Raw genomic sequence first — 22436 nt, 5'->3', positions numbered from 1 at the left:
ATGAACAGTGAGTGACAGGGAGGGATGGTGACTGTAGGGATGAACAGTGAGTGACAGGGAGAGATGGTGACTGATTTGCGACACTATCTGCTGTACTTCCTTCCATCCTTTTCCTTTTTTAAGATGTTGAGCTGACAATATCGACATGCATCACGTCACATCCACTCTTTCTCCTCCTCTCTCCTGCTCCCTCCCTCCCTTTCTCCCTCCCTTTCTCCCTCCCTCTTTCTTTCTTTCTTTCTTTCTCTCCCTCTCTCTGGTCTGGTCAGGATATCCTGTGGTCTGAGTGCTCTCTTATCCTCTCTGGCATGGACAAAAACAGGAAGTGTGTGTGTGCCTGCCTATGCCAGTGTTTTGTCCGTGCTCCGACGTTGGAGGTGACCTCATATCCTTTAGACTACCTGACTTCGTTGGGGTTGAGTGATGTGTGTATGCGTGCTGCTCTATTCCTTGCAGGCTACAGTGTTTTCTGGTATTTCTGGTTCTCTCTGGTTCTAGTCCTGTCACCTGGTACTGGTCTCCTAGGTGTAACTCAGGGCCTGATCCTAATGGAGAGAGAATCACCGGCTGACACTGTCCTGGTCTGGTGCTGACAAGACACTGTCCTGGTGTTGTACTGACAAGACACTGTCCTGGTCTGGTGTTGTACTGACAAGACACTGTCCTGGTCTGGTGCTGACAAGACACTGTCCTGGTGCTGTACTGACAAGACACTGTCCTGGTCTGGTGCTGTACTGACAAGACACTGTCCTGGTCTGGTGCTGACAAGACACTGTCCTGGTCTGGTGTTGTACTGACAAGACACTGTCCTGGTCTGGTGCTGACAAGACACTGTCCTGGTCTGGTGTTGACAAGACACTGTCCTGGTCTGGTGTTGTGCTGACAAGACACTGTCCTGGTCTGGTACTGTACTGACAAGACACTGTCCTGGTCTGGTGTTGTACTGACAAGACACTGTCCTGGTCTGGTACTATACTGACAAGACACTGTCCTGGTCTGGTGTTGTACTGACAAGACACTGTCCTGGTCTGGTACTATACTGACAAGACACTGTCCTGGTCTGGTGTTGACAAGATACTGTCCTGGTCTGGTGCTGACAAGACACTGTCCTGGTCTGGTGCTGACAAGACACTGTCCTGGTCTGGTGTTGACAAGACACTGTCCTGGTCTGGTGCTGACAAGACACTGTCCTGGTCTGGTACTGTACTGACAAGACACTGTCCTGGTCTGGTGTTGACAAGACACTGTCCTGGTCTGGTGCTGTACTGACAAGACACTGTCCTGGTCTGGTGCTGTCCTGACAAGACACTGTCCTGGTGTTGTACTGACAAGACACTGTCCTGGTCTGGTGTTGTACTGACAAGACACTGTCCTGGTCTGGTACTGACAAGACACTGTCCTGGTCTGGTGTTGTACTGACAAGACACTGTCCTGGTCTGGTGCTGACAAGACACTGTCCTGGTCTGGTGCTGTCCTGACAAGACACTGTCCTGGTGTTGTACTGACAAGACACTGTCCTGGTCTGGTGCTGTACTGACAAGACACTGTCCTGGTCTGGTGCTGTCCTGACAAGACACTGTCCTGGTGTTGCACTGACAAGACACTGTCCTGGTCTGGTGTTGTACTGACAAGACACTGTCCTGGTCTGGTGTTGTACTGACAAGACACTGTCCTGGTCTGGTGCTGACAAGACACTGTCCTGGTCTGGTGCTGACAAGACACTGTCCTGGTGTTGTACTGACAAGACACTGTTCTGGTCTGGTGTTGTACTGACAAGACACTGTCCTGGTCTGGTCCTGACAAGACACTGTCCTGGTCTGGTGTTGTACTGACAAGACACTGTCCTGGTCTGGTGCTGTACTGACAAGACACTGTCCTGGTGTTGTACTGACAAGACACTGTCCTGGTCTGGTGCTGACAAGACACTGTCCTGGTCTGGTGTTGTACTGACAAGACACTGTCCTGGTCTGGTGCTGACAAGACACTGTCCTGGTCTGGTGTTGTACTGACAAGACACTGTCCTGGTCTGGTGCTGTACTGACAAGACACTGTCCTGGTCTGGTGTTGTGCTGACAAGACACTGTCCTGGTCTGGTGTTGTACTGACAAGACACTGTCCTGGTCTGGTGTTGTACTGACAAGACACTGTCCTGGTCTGGTGTTGTACTGACAAGACACTGTCCTGGTCTGGTGTTGTACTGACAAGACACTGTCCTGGTCTGGTGTTGTACTGACAAGACACTGTCCTGGTCTGGTGCTGACAAGACACTGTCCTGGTCTGGTGCTGTCCTGACAAGACACTGTCCTGGTGTTGTACTGACAAGACACTGTCCTGGTCTGGTGCTGTACTGACAAGACACTGTCCTGGTCTGGTGCTGTCCTGACAAGACACTGTCCTGGTCTGGTGTTGTACTGACAAGACACTGTCCTGGTCTGGTACTGACAAGACACTGTCCTGGTCTGGTGTTGTACTGACAAGACACTGTCCTGGTCTGGTGCTGTACTGACAAGACACTGTCCTGGTCTGGTGCTGACAAGACACTGTCCTGGTCTGGTGTTGTACTGACAAGACACTGTCCTGGTGTTGTGCTGACAAGACACTGTCCTGGTCTGGTGTTGACAAGACACTGTCCTGGTCTGGTGCTGACAAGACACTGTCCTGGTCTGGTGTTGTGCTGACAAGACACTGTCCTGGTCTGGTACTGTACTGACAAGACACTGTCCTGGTCTGGTGTTGTACTGACAAGACACTGTCCTGGTCTGGTACTATACTGACAAGACACTGTCCTGGTCTGGTGTTGACAAGACACTGTCCTGGTCTGGTGCTGACAAGACACTGTCCTGGTCTGGTGCTGACAAGACACTGTCCTGGTCTGGTGTTGACAAGACACTGTCCTGGTCTGGTGCTGACAAGACACTGTCCTGGTCTGGTACTGTACTGACAAGACACTGTCCTGGTCTGGTGTTGACAAGACACTGTCCTGGTCTGGTGCTGTACTGACAAGACACTGTCCTGGTCTGGTGCTGTCCTGACAAGACACTGTCCTGGTCTGGTGCTGACAAGACACTGTCCTGGTCTGGTGTTGTACTGACAAGACACTGTCCTGGTCTGGTGCTGACAAGACACTGTCCTGGTCTGGTGCTGTCCTGACAAGACACTGTCCTGGTGTTGTACTGACAAGACACTGTCCTGGTCTGGTGCTGTACTGACAAGACACTGTCCTGGTCTGGTGCTGTCCTGACAAGACACTGTCCTGGTGTTGTACTGACAAGACACTGTCCTGGTCTGGTGTTGCACTGACAAGACACTGTCCTGGTCTGGTACTGACAAGACACTGTCCTGGTCTGGTGTTGTACTGACAAGACACTGTCCTGGTCTGGTGTTGCACTGACAAGACACTGTCCTGGTCTGGTGCTGACAAGACACTGTCCTGGTCTGGTGCTGACAAGACACTGTCCTGGTGTTGTACTGACAAGACACTGTTCTGGTCTGGTGTTGTACTGACAAGACACTGTCCTGGTCTGGTCCTGACAAGACACTGTCCTGGTCTGGTGTTGTACTGACAAGACACTGTCCTGGTCTGGTGCTGTACTGACAAGACACTGTCCTGGTGTTGTACTGACAAGACACTGTCCTGGTCTGGTGCTGACAAGACACTGTCCTGGTCTGGTGTTGTACTGACAAGACACTGTCCTGGTCTGGTGCTGACAAGACACTGTCCTGGTCTGGTGTTGTACTGACAAGACACTGTCCTGGTCTGGTGCTGTACTGACAAGACACTGTCCTGGTCTGGTGTTGTGCTGACAAGACACTGTCCTGGTCTGGTGTTGTTCTGACAAGACACTGTCCTGGTCTGGTGTTGTACTGACAAGACACTGTCCTGGTCTGGTGTTGTACTGACAAGACACTGTCCTGGTCTGGTGTTGTACTGACAAGACACTGTCCTGGTCTGGTGCTGACAAGACACTGTCCTGGTCTGGTGTTGACAAGACACTGTCCTGGTCTGGTGCTGTACTGACAAGACACTGTCCTGGTCTGGTACTGACAAGACACTGTCCTGGTCTGGTGTTGTACTGACAAGACACTGTCCTGGTCTGGTGCTGACAAGACACTGTCCTGGTCTGGTGTTGTACTGACAAGACACTGTCCTGGTCTGGTGCTGACAAGACACTGTCCTGGTCTGGTGCTGTCCTGACAAGACACTGTCCTGGTGTTGTACTGACAAGACACTGTCCTGGTCTGGTGCTGTACTGACAAGACACTGTCCTGGTCTGGTGCTGTCCTGACAAGACACTGTCCTGGTGTTGTACTGACAAGACACTGTCCTGGTCTGGTGTTGCACTGACAAGACACTGTCCTGGTCTGGTACTGACAAGACACTGTCCTGGTCTGGTGTTGTACTGACAAGACACTGTCCTGGTCTGGTGTTGCACTGACAAGACACTGTCCTGGTCTGGTGCTGACAAGACACTGTCCTGGTCTGGTGCTGACAAGACACTGTCCTGGTGTTGTACTGACAAGACACTGTTCTGGTCTGGTGTTGTACTGACAAGACACTGTCCTGGTCTGGTCCTGACAAGACACTGTCCTGGTCTGGTGTTGTACTGACAAGACACTGTCCTGGTCTGGTGCTGTACTGACAAGACACTGTCCTGGTGTTGTACTGACAAGACACTGTCCTGGTCTGGTGCTGACAAGACACTGTCCTGGTCTGGTGTTGTACTGACAAGACACTGTCCTGGTCTGGTGCTGACAAGACACTGTCCTGGTCTGGTGTTGTACTGACAAGACACTGTCCTGGTCTGGTGCTGTACTGACAAGACACTGTCCTGGTCTGGTGTTGTGCTGACAAGACACTGTCCTGGTCTGGTGTTGTTCTGACAAGACACTGTCCTGGTCTGGTGTTGTACTGACAAGACACTGTCCTGGTCTGGTGTTGTACTGACAAGACACTGTCCTGGTCTGGTGTTGTACTGACAAGACACTGTCCTGGTCTGGTGCTGACAAGACACTGTCCTGGTCTGGTGTTGACAAGACACTGTCCTGGTCTGGTGCTGTACTGACAAGACACTGTCCTGGTCTGGTACTGACAAGACACTGTCCTGGTCTGGTGTTGTACTGACAAGACACTGTCCTGGTTTGGTACTGACAAGACACTGTCCTGGTCTGGTGCTGACAAGACACTGTCCTGGTCTGGTGCTGTACTGACAAGACACTGTCCTGGTCTGTTGTTGACAAGACACTGTCCTGGTCTTGTGTTGACAAGACACTGTCCTGGTCTGGTGCTGACAAGACACTGTCCTGGTCTGGTACTGTACTGACAAGACACTGTCCTGGTCTGGTGTTGTACTGACAAGACACTGTCCTGGTCTGGTGCTGTACTGACAATACACTGTCCTGGTCTGGTACTGACAAGACACTGTCCTGGTCTGGTGCTGACAAGACACTGTCCTGGTCTGGTACAGACAAGACACTGTCCTGGTCTGGTGTTGTATTAACAAGACACTGTCCTGGTCTGGTGTTGTACTGACAAGACACTGTCCTGGTCTGGTGTTGTACTGACAAGACACTGTCCTGGTCTGGTGTTGTGCTGACAAGACACTGTCCTGGTCTGGTGTTGTACTGACAAGACACTGTCCTGGTCTGGTGTTGTACTGACAAGACACTGTCCTGGTCTGGTGCTGACAAGACACTGTCCTGGTCTGGTGCTGTCCTGACAAGACACTGTCCTGGTGTTGTACTGACAAGACACTGTCCTGGTCTGGTGCTGTACTGACAAGACACTGTCCTGGTCTGGTGCTGTCCTGACAAGACACTGTCCTGGTGTTGTACTGACAAGACACTGTCCTGGTCTGGTGTTGTACTGACAAGACACTGTCCTGGTCTGGTACTGACAAGACACTGTCCTGGTCTGGTGTTGTACTGACAAGACACTGTCCTGGTCTGGTGTTGACAAGACACTGTCCTGGTCTGGTGCTGACAAGACACTGTCCTGGTCTGGTACTGTACTGACAAGACACTGTCCTGGTCTGGTGTTGACAAGACACTGTCCTGGTCTGGTGCTGTACTGACAAGACACTGTCCTGGTCTGGTGCTGTCCTGACAAGACACTGTCCTGGTCTGGTACTGACAAGACACTGTCCTGGTCTGGTGTTGTACTGACAAGACACTGTCCTGGTCTGGTGCTGACAAGACACTGTCCTGGTCTGGTGCTGTCCTGACAAGACACTGTCCTGGTGTTGTACTGACAAGACACTGTCCTGGTCTGGTGCTGTACTGACAAGACACTGTCCTGGTCTGGTGCTGTCCTGACAAGACACTGTCCTGGTGTTGTACTGACAAGACACTGTCCTGGTCTGGTGTTGCACTGACAAGACACTGTCCTGGTCTGGTACTGACAAGACACTGTCCTGGTCTGGTGTTGTACTGACAAGACACTGTCCTGGTCTGGTGTTGCACTGACAAGACACTGTCCTGGTCTGGTGCTGACAAGACACTGTCCTGGTCTGGTGCTGACAAGACACTGTCCTGGTGTTGTACTGACAAGACACTGTTCTGGTCTGGTGTTGTACTGACAAGACACTGTCCTGGTCTGGTCCTGACAAGACACTGTCCTGGTCTGGTGTTATACTGACAAGACACTGTCCTGGTCTGGTGCTGTACTGACAAGACACTGTCCTGGTGTTGTACTGACAAGACACTGTCCTGGTCTGGTGCTGACAAGACACTGTCCTGGTCTGGTGTTGTACTGACAAGACACTGTCCTGGTCTGGTGCTGACAAGACACTGTCCTGGTCTGGTGTTGTACTGACAAGACACTGTCCTGGTCTGGTGCTGTACTGACAAGACACTGTCCTGGTCTGGTGTTGTGCTGACAAGACACTGTCCTGGTCTGGTGTTGTACTGACAAGACACTGTCCTGGTCTGGTGCTGACAAGACACTGTCCTGGTCTGGTGTTGACAAGACACTGTCCTGGTCTGGTGCTGTACTGACAAGACACTGTCCTGGTCTGGTACTGACAAGACACTGTCCTGGTCTGGTGTTGTACTGACAAGACACTGTCCTGGTCTGGTACTGACAAGACACTGTCCTGGTCTGGTGCTGACAAGACACTGTCCTGGTCTGGTGCTGTACTGACAAGACACTGTCCTGGTCTGTTGTTGACAAGACACTGTCCTGGTCTGGTGTTGACAAGACACTGTCCTGGTCTGGTGCTGACAAGACACTGTCCTGGTCTGGTACTGTACTGACAAGACACTGTCCTGGTCTGGTGTTGTACTGACAAGACACTGTCCTGGTCTGGTGCTGTACTGACAAGACACTGTCCTGGTCTGGTACTGACAAGACACTGTCCTGGTCTGGTGCTGACAAGACACTGTCCTGGTCTGGTACTGACAAGACACTGTCCTGGTCTGGTGTTGTATTAACAAGACACTGTCCTGGTCTGGTGTTGTACTGACAAGACACTGTCCTGGTCTGGTGTTGTACTGACAAGACACTGTCCTGGTCTGGTGTTGTGCTGACAAGACACTGTCCTGGTCTGGTGTTGTACTGACAAGACACTGTCCTGGTCTGGTGTTGTACTGACAAGACACTGTCCTGGTCTGGTGCTGACAAGACACTGTCCTGGTCTGGTGCTGTCCTGACAAGACACTGTCCTGGTGTTGTACTGACAAGACACTGTCCTGGTCTGGTGCTGTACTGACAAGACACTGTCCTGGTCTGGTGCTGTCCTGACAAGACACTGTCCTGGTGTTGTACTGACAAGACACTGTCCTGGTCTGGTGTTGTACTGACAAGACACTGTCCTGGTCTGGTACTGACAAGACACTGTCCTGGTCTGGTGTTGTACTGACAAGACACTGTCCTGGTCTGGTGCTGACAAGACACTGTCCTGGTCTGGTGTTGACAAGACACTGTCCTGGTCTGGTGCTGTACTGACAAGACACTGTCCTGGTCTGGTACTGACAAGACACTGTCCTGGTCTGGTGTTGTACTGACAAGACACTGTCCTGGTCTGGTACTGACAAGACACTGTCCTGGTCTGGTGCTGACAAGACACTGTCCTGGTCTGGTGCTGTACTGACAAGACACTGTCCTGTTCTGGTGTTGACAAGACACTGTCCTGGTCTGGTGCTGACAAGACACTGTCCTGGTCTGGTACTGTACTGATAAGACACTGTCCTGGTCTGGTGTTGTGCTGACAAGACACTGTCCTGGTCTGGTGTTGTGCTGACAAGACACTGTCCTGGTCTGGTGTTGTGCTGACAAGACACTGTCCTGGTCTGGTGTTGTACTGACAAGACACTGTCCTGGTCTGGTGTTGTGCTGACAAGACACTGTCCTGGTCTGGTACTGTACTGACAAGACACTGTCCTGGTCTGGTGTTGTACTGACAAGACACTGTCCTGGTCTGGTGTTGTACTGACAAGACACTGTCCTGGTCTGGTGCTGACAAGACACTGTCCTGGTCTGGTGTTGACAAGACACTGTCCTGGTCTGGTGTTGTGCTGACAAGACCGAACCAAAGAGAAGGGAGACAGGACCACATTTGTGGGTTTGGAGGCTGTAGAGAAACTCAGACAGAGAATAAACTAAGCCTGTGTGTTTGTTTGTTTATTTTAGTTATTTTGGGCCTCTACTTTGAGGAAGAGGAGGAGGAGGAAGAGGTGGAGGAAGGTAAATAGAAGATGTATGGCCAGCTGATCACTGTATCCATTGAGAGGAGTTGAATGCCCCTTTCTCTCTGTTGCAGACACACACACCCTAACCCCCCATCCCAGCCCAGTCTACCCTAACCCCCCCAGCCCATCCCAGTCTACCCTAACCCCCCCCCCCCCCCCCCAGCCCAGTCTGCCCTGATGATGTCAGAGGCAGAGAGAAGAGGCCATTCTTTCCTGTGTCAGGTTCACCTCTCCACCCTTTCCTTCAGCACCACCCACTCTGCTCTGACAGTTTTGGTTAACTGGTGGTGTGTGTGTGGGTGTGTGTGTGTGGGTGTGTGTGTGTGTGTGTGTGTTCCATGCCAACGGTATTGTTCTTCTATTACAGCTGTGATTCTGTTACTTCACATATCTGTGCCATGTGTTCCCCATGGTAGGGCTTTAGGGGGGAGGGTCAGTGGGCTGTAGTCTCCCCCATGGTAGGGCTTTAGGGGGGAGGGTCAGTGGGCTGTAGTCTCCCCCATGGTAGGGCTTTAGGGGGGAGGGTCAGTGGGCTGTAGTCTCCCCCATGGTAGGGCTTTAGGGGGGAGGGTCAGTGGGCTGTAGTCTCCCCCATGGTAGGGCTTTAGGGGGGAGGGTCAGTGGGCTGTAGTCTCCCCCATGGTAGGGCTTTAGGGGGGAGGGTCAGTGGGCTGGAGTCTCCCCCATGGTAGGGCTTTAGGGGGGAGGGTCCGTGGGCTGTAGTCTCCCCCATGGTAGGGCTTTAGGGGGGGGTCAGTGGGCTGTAGTCTCCCCCATGGTAGGGCTTCGGGGGGGGGTCAGTGGGCTGTTGGCTCCCCCATGGTAGGGCTTTAGGGGGGGGTCAGTGGGCTGTAGTCTCCCCCATGGTAGGGCTTTAGGGGGGGGTCAGTGGGCTGTAGTCTCCCCCAGGGTAGGGCTTTGGGGGGGGGGGGTCAGTGGGCTGTAGTCTCCCCCATGGTAGGGCTTTAGGGGGAGGGTCAGTGGGCTGTAGTCTCCCCCATGGTAGGGCTTTAGGGGGGGGGGTCAGTGGGCTGTAGTCTCCCCCATGGTAGGGCTTTAGGGGGGGGGGTCAGTGGGCTGTAGTCTCCCCCATGGTAGGGCTTTAGGGGGGGGGTCAGTGGGCTGTAGTCTCCCCCATGGTAGGGCTTTAGGGGGGAGGGTCAGTGGGCTGTAGTCTCCCCCATGGTAGGGCTTTAGGGGGGGGGGGTCAGTGGGCTGTAGTCTCCCCCATGGTAGGGCTTTAGGGGGGGTCAGTGGGCTGTAGTCTCCCCCATGGTAGGGCTTTAGGAGGGGGTCAGTGGGCTGTAGTCTCCCCCATGGTAGGGCTTTAGGGGGGGGTCAGTGGGCTGTAGTCTCCCCCAGGGTAGGGCTTTAGGGGGGGTCAGTGGGCTGTAGTCTCCCCCAGGGTAGGGCTTTGGGGGGGGTCAGTGGGCTGTAGTCTCCACCATAGTGGAGCTTTCTCCCCAGGCCAGCCCTCCCATATCACCACGGGCAGTACTGGAGGTATGAAACAATCACATGAGGATAGTTGATCCATGTGTGTGTCCTCAATGGCCATCTGTGAGATTGAGAGAAAGAGAGAGAGAGAGGGACATGATAGAGAGAGGGACATGATAGAGAGAGGGACATGATAGAGAGAGGGACATGAAAGGGAGAGAGGGGCATGAGAGAGGGACATGATAGAGAGGGACATGAGAGAGAGAGCGGGACATGAGAGACAGAGAGGGACATTATAGAGAGAGGGACATTATAGAGAGAGGGACATTATAGAGAGAGGGACATGATAGAGAGAGGGACATGAGATAGAGAGGGAAATGAGAGGGAGAGGGACATGAGAGGGAGAGAGAGGGGCATGAGGGAGAGAGAGGGACATGAGAGGGGCATGAGAGGGACATGAGGGAGAGAGAGGGGCATGAGAGGGAGGGAGAGAGAGGGACATGAGAGGGACATGAGAGAGAGAGAGGGACATGATAGAGGGACATGATAGAGAGAGGGACATGATAGAGAGAGGGACATGATAGAGAGAGGGACATGATAGAGAGAGGGACATGAGAGAGACAGGGACATGAGAGAGAGAGAGAGAGGGACATGCGAGAGAGAGGGACATGAGAGAGAGAGGGACATGAGAGAGAGAGAGGGACATGAGAGAGAGAGAGGGGCATGAGAGAGAGGGAGAGAGAGGGGCATGAGAGAGAGGGAGAGAGAGGGACATGAGAGAGAGGGACATGAGAGGGGCATGAGAGGGAGAGAGAGGGACATGAGGGAGAGAGAGGGGCATGAGAGGGACATGAGGGAGAGAGAGGGGCATGAGAGGGACATGAGGGAGAGAGAGGGGCATGAGAGGGACATGAGAGGGAGAGAGAGGGACATGAGAGAGAGAGGCATGAGAAGGAGAGAGAGGGGCATGAGAAGGAGAGAGAGGGGCATGAGAGGGAGAGAGAGGGGCATGAGAGAGGGGCATGGAGAGAGAGAGAGGGGCATGGAGAGAGAGGGGCATGAGAGAGAGAGGCATGAGAGAGAGGGGCATATGAGGGAGGGAGGGAGGGAGGGAGGGAGGGAGGGAGGGAGGGAGGGAGAGACACTTCATCAATGGGCCCTGAAGCTCTATTTGTCCTGATTGGAACCAGCTTGTTGTTGCTGCTGTTTTATTAATTATTGTTATCTGTTGAGGCCAGGAGAACTCTCTCTCTACCACACTGACTGTATACAGGACAACTCTCTCTCTACCACACTGACTGTATACAGGAGAACTCTCTCTCTACCACACTGACAGTATACAGGACAACTCTCTCTCTACCACACTGACTGTATACAGGAGAACTCTCTCTCTACCACACTGACTGTATACAGGACAACTCTCTCTCTACCACACTGACTGTATACAGGACAACTCTCTCTCTACCACACTGACTGTATACAGGAGAACTCTCTCTCTACCACACTGACTGTATACAGGAGAACTCTCTCTCTACCACACTGACAGTATACAGGACAACTCTCTCTCTACCACACTGACAGTATACAGGACAACTCTCTCTCTACCACACTGACTGTATACAGGACAACTCTCTCTCTACCACACTGACTGTATACAGGAGAACTCTCTCTCTACCACACTGACAGTATACAGGACAACTCTCTCTCTACCACACTGACAGTATACAGGACAACTCTCTCTCTACCACACTGACAGTATACAGGAGAACTCTCTCTCTACCACACTGACAGTATACAGGAGAACTCTCTCTCTACCACACTGACAGTATACAGGAGAACTCTCTCTCTACCACACTGACTGTATACAGGACAACTCTCTCTCTACCACACTGACTGTATATAGGACAACTCTCTCTCTCTACCACACTGACTGTATACAGGAGAACTCTCTCTCTACCACACTGACTGTATACAGGAGAACTCTCTACCACACTGACAGTATACAGGAGAACTCTCTCTCTACCACACTGACAGTATACAGGAGAACTCTCTCTCTACCACACTGACAGTATACAGGAGAACTCTCTCTCTACCACACTGACAGTATACAGGACAACTCTCTCTCTACTACACTGACAGTATACAGGACAACTCTCTCTCTACCACACTGACAGTATACAGGAGAACTCTCTCTCTACCACACTGACAGTATACAGGACAACTCTCTCTCTACCACACTGACAGTATACAGGACAACTCTCTCTCTACTACACTGACAGTATACAGGACAACTCTCTCTCTACCACACTGACAGTATACAGGAGAACTCTCTCTCTACCACACTGACAGTATACAGGACAACTCTCTCTCTACCACACTGACAGTATACAGGACAACTCTCTCTCTACCACACTGACTGTATACAGGACAACTCTCTCTCTACCACACTGACTGTATACAGGAGAACTCTCTCTCTACCACACTGACTATATACAGGACAAGTCTCTCTCTACCACACTGACTATATACAGGACAACTCTCTCTCTACCACACTGACAGTATACAGGAGAACTCTCTCTCTACCACACTGACAGTATACAGGACAACTCTCTCTCTACCACACTGACAGTATACAGGAGAACTCTCTCTCTACCACACTGACTGTATACAGGACAACTCTCTCTCTACCACACTGACTGTATACAGGACAACTCTCTCTCTACCACACTGACTATATACAGGAGAACTCTCTCTCTACCACACTGACTGTATACAGGACAACTCTCTCTCTACCACACTGACTATATACAGGACAAGTCTCTTTCTACCACACTGACTATATACAGGACAACTCTCTCTCTACCACACTGACAGTATACAGGAGAACTCTCTCTCTACCACACTGAGAGTATACAGGACAACTCTCTCTCTACCACACTGACAGTATACAGGAGAACACTCTCTCTACCACACTGACTGTATACAGGACAACTCTCTCTCTACCGCACTGACTGTATACAGGAGAACTCTCTCTCTACCACACTGACTATATACAGGAGAACTCTCTCTCTACCACACTGACTGTATACAGGACAACTCTCTCTCTACCACACTGACTGTATACAGGAGAACACTCTCTCTACCACACTGACAGTATACAGGAGAACTCTCTCTCTACCACACTGACTGTATACAGGAGAACTCTCTCTCTACCACACTGACAGTATACAGGAGAACACTCTCTCTACCACACTGACAGTATACAGGAGAACTCTCTCTCTACCACACTGACTATATACAGGAGAACTCTCTCTCTACCACACTGACTGTATACAGGACAACTCTCTCTCTACCACACTGACTGTATACAGGAGAACTCTCTCTCTACCACACTGACAGTATACAGGAGAACTATCTCTCTACCACACTGACTGTATACAGGACAACTCTCTCTACCACACTGACTGTATACAGGAGAACTCTCTCTACCACACTGACTGTATACAGGAGGACTCTCTCTACCACACTGACTGTATACAGGAGAACTCTCTCTACCACACTGACTGTATACAGGACAACTCTCTCTCTCTACCACACTGACTGTATACAGGACAACTCTCTCTCTACCACACTGACTGTATACAGGACAACTCTCTCTCTACCACACTGACTGTATACAGGAGAACCCTCTCTACCACACTGACTGTATACAGGACAACTCTCTCTACCACACTGACACTATACAGGAGAACACTCTCTCTACCACACTGACAGTATACAGGAGAACACTCTCTCTACCACACTGACAGTATACAGGAGAACTCTCTCTACCACACTGACACTATACAGGAGAACTCTCTCTCTACCACACTGACAGTATACAGGAGAACTCTCTCTCTACCACACTGACAGTATACAGGAGAACACTCTCTCTACCACACTGACAGTATACAGGAGAACTCTCTCTCTACCACACTGACAGTATACAGGAGAACACTCTCTCTACCACACTGACAGTATACAGGACAACTCTCTCTCTACCACACTGACTGTATACAGGACAACTCTCTCTACCACACTGACACTATACAGGAGAACACTCTCTCAACCACACTGACAGTATACAGGAGAACACTCTCTCTACCACACTGACAGTATACAGGACAACTCTCTCTACCACACTGACACTATACAGGAGAACTCTCTCTCTACCACACTGACTGTATACAGGACAACTCTCTCTCTACCACACTGACAGTATACAGGACAACTCTCTCTCTACCACACTGACAGTATACAGGACAACTCTCTCTCTACCACACTGACTGTATACAGGACAACTCTCTCTCTACCACACTGACAGTATACAGGAGAACACTCTCTCTCTACCACGCTGACAGTATACAGGAGAACACTCTCTCCACCACACTGACACTATACAGGGCCATAGTAACCTATATCACTGACACTATACAGGGCCACAGTACCTATATCACTGACACTATACAGGGCCACAGTAACCTATATCACTGACACTATACAGGGCCATAGTAACCTATATCACTGACACTATACAGGGCACAGTAAACTATATCACTGACACTATACAGGGCACAGTAACCTATATCACTGACACTATACAGGGGACAGTAACCTATATCACTGACACTATACAGGGCCATAGTAACCTATATCACGGACACTATACAGGGCACAGTAACCTATATCACTGACACTACAGGGCCACAGTAACCTATATCACTGACACTATACAGGGCCACAGTAACCTATATCACTGACACTATACAGGGCCACAGTAACCTATATCACTGACACTATACAGGGCCACAGTAACCTATATCACTGACACTATACAGGGCCATAGTAACCTATATCACTGACACTATACAGGGCCATAGTAACCTATATCACTGACACTTTACAGGGCATAGTAACCTATATCACTGACACTATCAGGGCCATAGTAACCTATATCACTGACACTATACAGGGCCACAGTAACCTATATCACTGACACTATACAGGGCCATAGTAACCTATATCACGGACACTATACAGGGCCACAGTAACCTATATCACTGACACTATACAGGGCCACAGTAACCTATATCACAGTAGACTGACTCAACTCCTCAACACAACACAATGACTGTGTCATGTTGTTGTTGATCTATACAGGCTCTGCAGAAGCTGGCCAGTCAGTACCTGAAGAGGGATTGGCCGGGCATCAAACCTGACGACCAACGCACAGACTACAGGTGAGTAGAAGACTCTTGCTGACGTCACACTGTTTCTTGGTTGGCTTGCAGTCTTCCTCTTGCGTAACCTGACCGTGTGTGTTGTGTGTAGGAATGTGTATGCTGTGTGGCGGTCCTATCTGGAGGGGACAGTACAGGTGACTCAGTCTCGCATCAACGTGTGTGACAACTACAAGAATGAGATCTCAGACCCTGCTAAAACTGTACGGCTATACAAGGAACAGCAGCTCAAAAAGGTAATGCTGTGTGTGTCCCATATCCTAGTATATCATCTGTGTGTCCCATATCCTAGTATATCATCATCTGTGTGTCCCATATCCTAGTATATCATCATCTGTGTGTCCCATATCCTAGTAGATCATCATCTGTGTGTCCCATATCCTAGTAGATCATCATCTGTGTGTCCCATATCCTAGTATATCATCATCTGTGTGTCCCATATCCTAGTATATCATCATCTGTGTGTCCCATATCCTAGTAGATCATCATCTGTGTGTCCCATATCCTAGTATATCATCTGTGTGTCCCATATCCTAGTATATCATCATCTGTGTGTCCCATATCCTAGTATATCATTATCTGTGTGTCCCATATCCTAGTATATCATCATCTGTGTGTCCCATATCCTAGTAGATCATCATCTGTGTGTCCCATATCCTAGTATATCATCTGTGTGTCCCATATCCTAGTATATCATCATCTGTGTGTCCCATATCCTAGTATTTCATTATCTCTGTGTCCCATATCCTAGTATATCATCATCTGTGTGTCCCATATCCTAGTATATCATCTGTGTGTCCCATATCCTGGTATATCATCTGTGTGTCCCATATCCTAGTATATCATCATCTGTGTGTCCCATATCCTAGTATATCATCTGTGTGTCCCATATCCTAGTATATCATCTGTGTGTCCCATATCCTAGTATATCATCATCTGTGTGTCCCATATCCTAGTATATCATCTGTGTGTCCCATATCCTAGTATATCATCTGTGTGTCCCATATCCTAGTATATTATCTGTGTGTCCCATATCCTAGTATATCATCTGTGTGTCCCATATCCTAGTATATCATCATCTGTGTGTCCCATATCCTAGTATATCATCTGTGTGTCCCATATCCTAGTATATCATCATCTGTGTGTCCCATATCCTAGTATATCATCATCTGTGTGTCCCATATCCTAGTATATCATCTGTGTGTCCCATATCCTAGTATATCATCATCTGTGTGTCCCATATCCTAGTATATCATCATCTGTGTGTCCCATATCCTAGTATATCATCATCTGTGTGTCCCATATCCTAGTATATCATCATCTTTGTGTCCCATATCCTAGTATATCATCATCTGTGTGTCCCATATCCTAGTATATCATCTGTGTGTCCCATATCCTAGTATATCATCATCTGTGTGTCCCATATCCTAGTATATCATCATCTGTGTGTCCCATATCCTAGTATATCATGATCTGTGTGTCCCATATCCTAGTATATCATCTGTGTGTCCCATATCCTAGTATATCATCATCTGTGTGTCCCATATCCTAGTATATCATCATCTGTGTGTCCCATATCCTAGTATATCATCATCTGTGTGTCCCATATCCTAGTATATCATCTGTGTGTCCCATATCCTAGTATATCATCTGTGTGTCCCATATCCTAGTAGATCATCTGTGTGTCCCATATCCTAGTATATCATCATCTGTGTGTCCCATATCCTAGTATATCATCTGTGTGTCCCATATCCTAGTATATCATCTGTGTGTCCCATATCCTAGTATATCATCTGTGTCCCATATCCTAGTATATCATCATCTGTGTGTCCCATATCCTAGTATATCATCATCTGTGTGTCCCATAACCTAGTATATCATCATCTGTGTGTCCCATATCCTAGTATATCATCATCTGTGTGTCCCATATCCTAGTATATCATCATCTGTGTGTCCCATATCCTAGTATATCATCATCTGTGTGTCCCATATCCTAGTATGTCATCATCTGTGTGTCCCATATCCTAGTATATCATCATCTGTGTGTCCCATATCCTAGTATATCATCTGTGTGTCCCATATCCTAGTAGATCATCATCTGTGTGTCCCATATCCTAGTAGATCATCATCTGTGTGTCCCATATCCTAGTATATCATCTGTGTGTCCCATATCCTAGTATATCATCTGTGTGTCCCATATCCTAGTATATCATCTGTGTGTCCCATATCCTAGTATATCATCTGTGTGTCCCATATCCTAGTATATCATCTGTGTGTCCCATATCCTAGTATATCATCATCTGTGTGTCCCATATCCTAGTATATCATCATCTGTGTGTCCCATATCCTAGTATATCATCTGTGTGTCCCATATCCTAGTATATCATCTGTGTGTCCCATATCCTAGTATATCATCATCTGTGTGTCCCATATCCTAGTAGATGATCTGTGTGTCCCATATCCTAGTAGATGATCTGTGTGTCCCATATCCTAGTATATGATCTGTGTGTCCCATATCCTAGCATATCATCATCTGTGTGTCCCATATCCTAGTATATCAGCATATGTGTGTCCCATATCCTAGTATATCATCTGTGTGTCCCATATCCTATTAGATCATCATCTGTGTGTCCCATATCCTAGTAGATCATCATCTGTGTGTCCCATATCCTAGTAGATCATCATCTGTGTGTCCCATATCCTAGTATATCATCTGTGTGTCCCATATCCTAGTATATCATCATCTGTGTGTCCCATATCCTAGTATATCATCATCTGTGTGTCCCATATCCTAGTATATCATCTGTGTGTCCCATATCCTAGTATATCATCATCTGTGTGTCCCATATCCTAGTATATCATCATCTGTGTGTCCCATATCCTAGTAGATCATCATCTGTGTGTCCCATATCCTAGTAGATCATCATCTGTGTGTCCCATATCCTAGTATATCATCTGTGTGTCCCATATCCTAGTATATCATCTGTGTGTCCCATATCCTAGTATATCATCTGTGTGTCCCATATCCTAGTATATCATCTGTGTGTCCCATATCCTAGTATATCATCTGTGTGTCCCATATCCTAGTATATCATCATCTGTGTGTCCCATATCCTAGTATATCATCATCTGTGTGTCCCATATCCTAGTATATCATCTGTGTGTCCCATATCCTAGTATATCATCTGTGTGTCCCATATCCTAGTATATCATCATCTGTGTGTCCCATATCCTAGTAGATGATCTGTGTGTCCCATATCCTAGTAGATGATCTGTGTGTCCCATATCCTAGTATATGATCTGTGTGTCCCATATCCTAGTATATCATCATCTGTGTGTCCCATATCCTAGTATATCAGCATATGTGTGTCCCATATCCTAGTATATCATCTGTGTGTCCCATATCCTATTAGATCATCATCTGTGTGTCCCATATCCTAGTAGATCATCATCTGTGTGTCCCATATCCTAGTAGATCATCATCTGTGTGTCCCATATCCTAGTATATCATCTGTGTGTCCCATATCCTAGTATATCATCATCTGTGTGTCCCATATCCTAGTATATCATCATCTGTGTGTCCCATATCCTAGTATATCATCTGTGTGTCCCATATCCTAGTATATCATCATCTGTGTGTCCCATATCCTAGTATATCATCATCTGTGTGTCCCATATCCTAGTATATCATCATCTGTGTGTCCCATATCCTAGTATACAATCTGTGTGTCCCATATCCTAGTATATCATCTGTGTGTCCCATATCCTAGTATATCATCATATGTGTGTCCCATATCCTAGTATATCATCTGTGTGTCCCATATCCTAGTATATCATCATCTGTGTGTCCCATATCCTAGTAGATGATCTGTGTGTCCCATATCCTAGTATATGATCTGTGTGTCCCATATCCTAGTATATCATCATCTGTGTGTCCCATATCCTAGTATATCATCATCTGTGTGTCCCATATCCTAGTATATCATCTGTGTGTCCCATATCCTAGTATATCATCATCTGTGTGTCCCATATCCTAGTATATCATCATCTGTGTGTCCCATATCCTAGTAGATGATCTGTGTGTCCCATATCCTAGTATATCATCTGTGTGTCCCATATCCTAGTATATCATCATCTGTGTGTCCCATATCCTAGTATATCATCATCTGTGTGTCCCATATCCTAGTATATCATCATCTGTGTGTCCCATATCCTAGTATATCATCATCTTTGTGTCCCATATCCTAGTAGATCATCTGTGTGTCCCATATCCTAGTATATCATCATCTGTGTGTCCCATATCCTAGTATACAATCTGTGTGTCCCATATCCTAGTATATCATCTGTGTGTCCCATATCCTAGTATATCATCATATGTGTGTCCCATATCCTAGTATATCATCTGTGTGTCCCATATCCTAGTATATCATCATCTGTGTGTCCCATATCCTAGTAGATGATCTGTGTGTCCCATATCCTAGTATATGATCTGTGTGTCCCATATCCTAGTATATCATCATCTGTGTGTCCCATATCCTAGTATATCAGCATCTGTGTGTCCCATATCCTAGTATATCATCTGTGTGTCCCATATCCTATTAGATCATCATCTGTGTGTCCCATATCCTAGTAGATCATCATCTGTGTGTCCCATATCCTAGAAGATCATCATCTGTGTGTCCCATATCCTAGTATATCATCTGTGTGTCCCATATCCTAGTATATCATCTGTGTGTCCCATATCCTAGTATATCATCTGTGTGTCCCATATCCTAGTATATCATCATCTGTGTGTCCCATATCCTAGTATATCATCATCTGTGTGTCCCATATCCTAGTAGATGATCTGTGTGTCCCATATCCTAGTAGATCATCATCTGTGTGTCCCATATCCTAGTATATCATCATCTGTGTGTCCCATATCCTAGTATATCATCATCTGTGTGTCCCATATCCTAGTATATCATCATCTGTGTGTCCCATATCCTAGTATATCATCATCTGTGTGTCCCATATCCTAGTATATCATCTGTGTGTCCCATATCCTAGTATATCATCATCTGTGTGTCCCATATCCTAGTATATCATCATCTGTGTGTCCCATATCCTAGTATATCATCATCTGTGTGTCCCATATCCTAGTATACAATCTGTGTGTCCCATATCCTAGTATATCATCTGTGTGTCCCATATCTTAGTATATCATCATCTGTGTGTCCCATATCCTAGTATATCATAATCTGTGTGTCCCATATCCTAGTAGATCATCATCTGTGTGTCCCATATCCTAGTATATCATCATCTGTGTGTCCCATATCCTAGTATATCATCATCTGTGTGTCCCATATCCTAGTATATCATCATCTGTGTGTCCCATATCCTAGTATATCATCATCATCTGTGTGTCCCATATCCTAGTATATCATCATCTGTGTGTCCCATATCCTAGTATATCATCATCTGTGTGTCCCATATCCTAGTATATCATCATCTGTGTGTCCCATATCCTAGTATATCATCATCTGTGTGTCCCATATCCTAGTATATCATCTGTGTGTCCCATATCCTAGTATATCATCTGTGTGTCCCATATCCTAGTAGATCATCTGTGTGTCCCATATCCTAGTATATCATCATCTGTGTGTCCCATATCCTAGTATATCATCATCTGTGTGTCCCATATCTTAGTATATCATCATCTGTGTGTCCCATATCCTAGTATATCATCTGTGTGTCCCATATCCTAGTAGATCATCTGTGTGTCCCATATCCTAGTATATAATCTGTGTGTCCCATATCCTAGTATACAATCTGTGTGTCCCATATCCTAGTAGATCATCTGTGTCCCATATCCTAGTAGATCATATTTGTCCCATATCCTAGTAGATCATCTGTGTGTCCCATATCCTAGTAGATCATCTGTGTCCCATATCCTAGTAGCTCATCTGTGTGTCCCATATCCTAGTAGATCATCTGTGTCCCATATCCAATTAGATCATCTGTGTCCCATATCCTAGTAGATCATCTGTGTGTCCCATATCCTAGTATATCATCTGTGTGTCCCATATCCTAGTAGATCATCTGTGTCCCATATCCTAGTAGATCATCTGTGTGTCCCATATCCTAGTAGATCATCTGTGTGTCCCATATCCTAGTATATCATCTGTGTGTCCCATATCCTAGTAGATCATCTGTGTGTCCCATATCCTAGTAGATCATCTGTGTGTCCCATATCCTAGTAGATCATCTGTGTGTCCCATATCCTAGTATATAATCTGTGTGTCCCATATCCTAGTATACAATCTGTGTGTCCCATATCCTAGTAGATCATCTGTGTCCCATATCCTAGTAGATAATATGTGTCCCATATCCTAGTAGATCATCTGTGTGTCCCATATCCTAGTAGATCATCTGTGTCCCATATCCTAGTAGCTCATCTGTGTGTCCCATATCCAATTAGATCATCTGTGTCCCATATCCAATTAGATCATCTGTGTCCCATATCCTAGTAGATCATCTGTGTGTCCCATATCCTAGTAGATCATCTGTGTGTCCCATATCCTAGTAGATCATCTGTGTGTCCCATATCCTAGTATATCATCTGTGTGTCCCATATCCTAGTATATCATCATCTGTGTGTCCCATATCCTAGTGTAACCTCTGTGTGTAGACTATCGTGTGTGTGTTTAACCTGTGTCTCTCTGCGTTGTGTGTAGAGTATAGAACAGTTGAATCGTATCCAGGTGGAGCTGCAGGACTCTGTGAAAGACCTGGCCAAAGCCAAGAAGAAATATTACGACTCAGAACAGGTGGCTCAGGCCGTTCGAGAGAAGGCTGACATCGAGGCCAAGTAGGTGGACAGACCTTCCTCTCAACCCTAACCCAACCACACTCAGACCTACCTCTCAACCCTAACCCAACCACACTCAGACCTACCTCTCAACCCTAACCCAACCACACTCAGACCTACCTCTCAACCCTAACCCAACCACACTCAGACCTACCTCTCAACCCTAACCCAACCACACTCAGACC

At 47.7% G+C, this 22436-nt stretch overlaps 1 protein-coding gene across 2 annotated transcripts in view; it reads left to right on the top strand.

The window, feature by feature from the left end:
- LOC110503404 (F-BAR and double SH3 domains protein 2) overlaps positions 1 to 22436 on the top strand; it is a 128192-nt gene that overhangs the window by 54201 nt on the left and 51555 nt on the right. For both annotated transcript variants that reach the window (XM_036962137.1, XM_036962135.1), the window contains exons 4-6: positions 15322 to 15401; positions 15493 to 15637; positions 22118 to 22251. In XM_036962137.1, coding sequence (XP_036818032.1) covers positions 15322 to 15401; positions 15493 to 15637; positions 22118 to 22251 — 359 coding nt within the window. The remainder of the gene's footprint in view (positions 1 to 15321; positions 15402 to 15492; positions 15638 to 22117; positions 22252 to 22436) is intronic.

The sequence above is a fragment of the Oncorhynchus mykiss genome, chromosome 24 (assembly GCF_013265735.2).
Source record: "Oncorhynchus mykiss isolate Arlee chromosome 24, USDA_OmykA_1.1, whole genome shotgun sequence".
NCBI classification, from domain to species: Eukaryota; Metazoa; Chordata; class Actinopteri; order Salmoniformes; family Salmonidae; genus Oncorhynchus; species Oncorhynchus mykiss.
The sequence above is the reverse complement of the archived record's forward strand: the minus strand, read 5'-3'. Positions and strand labels throughout refer to the sequence as shown.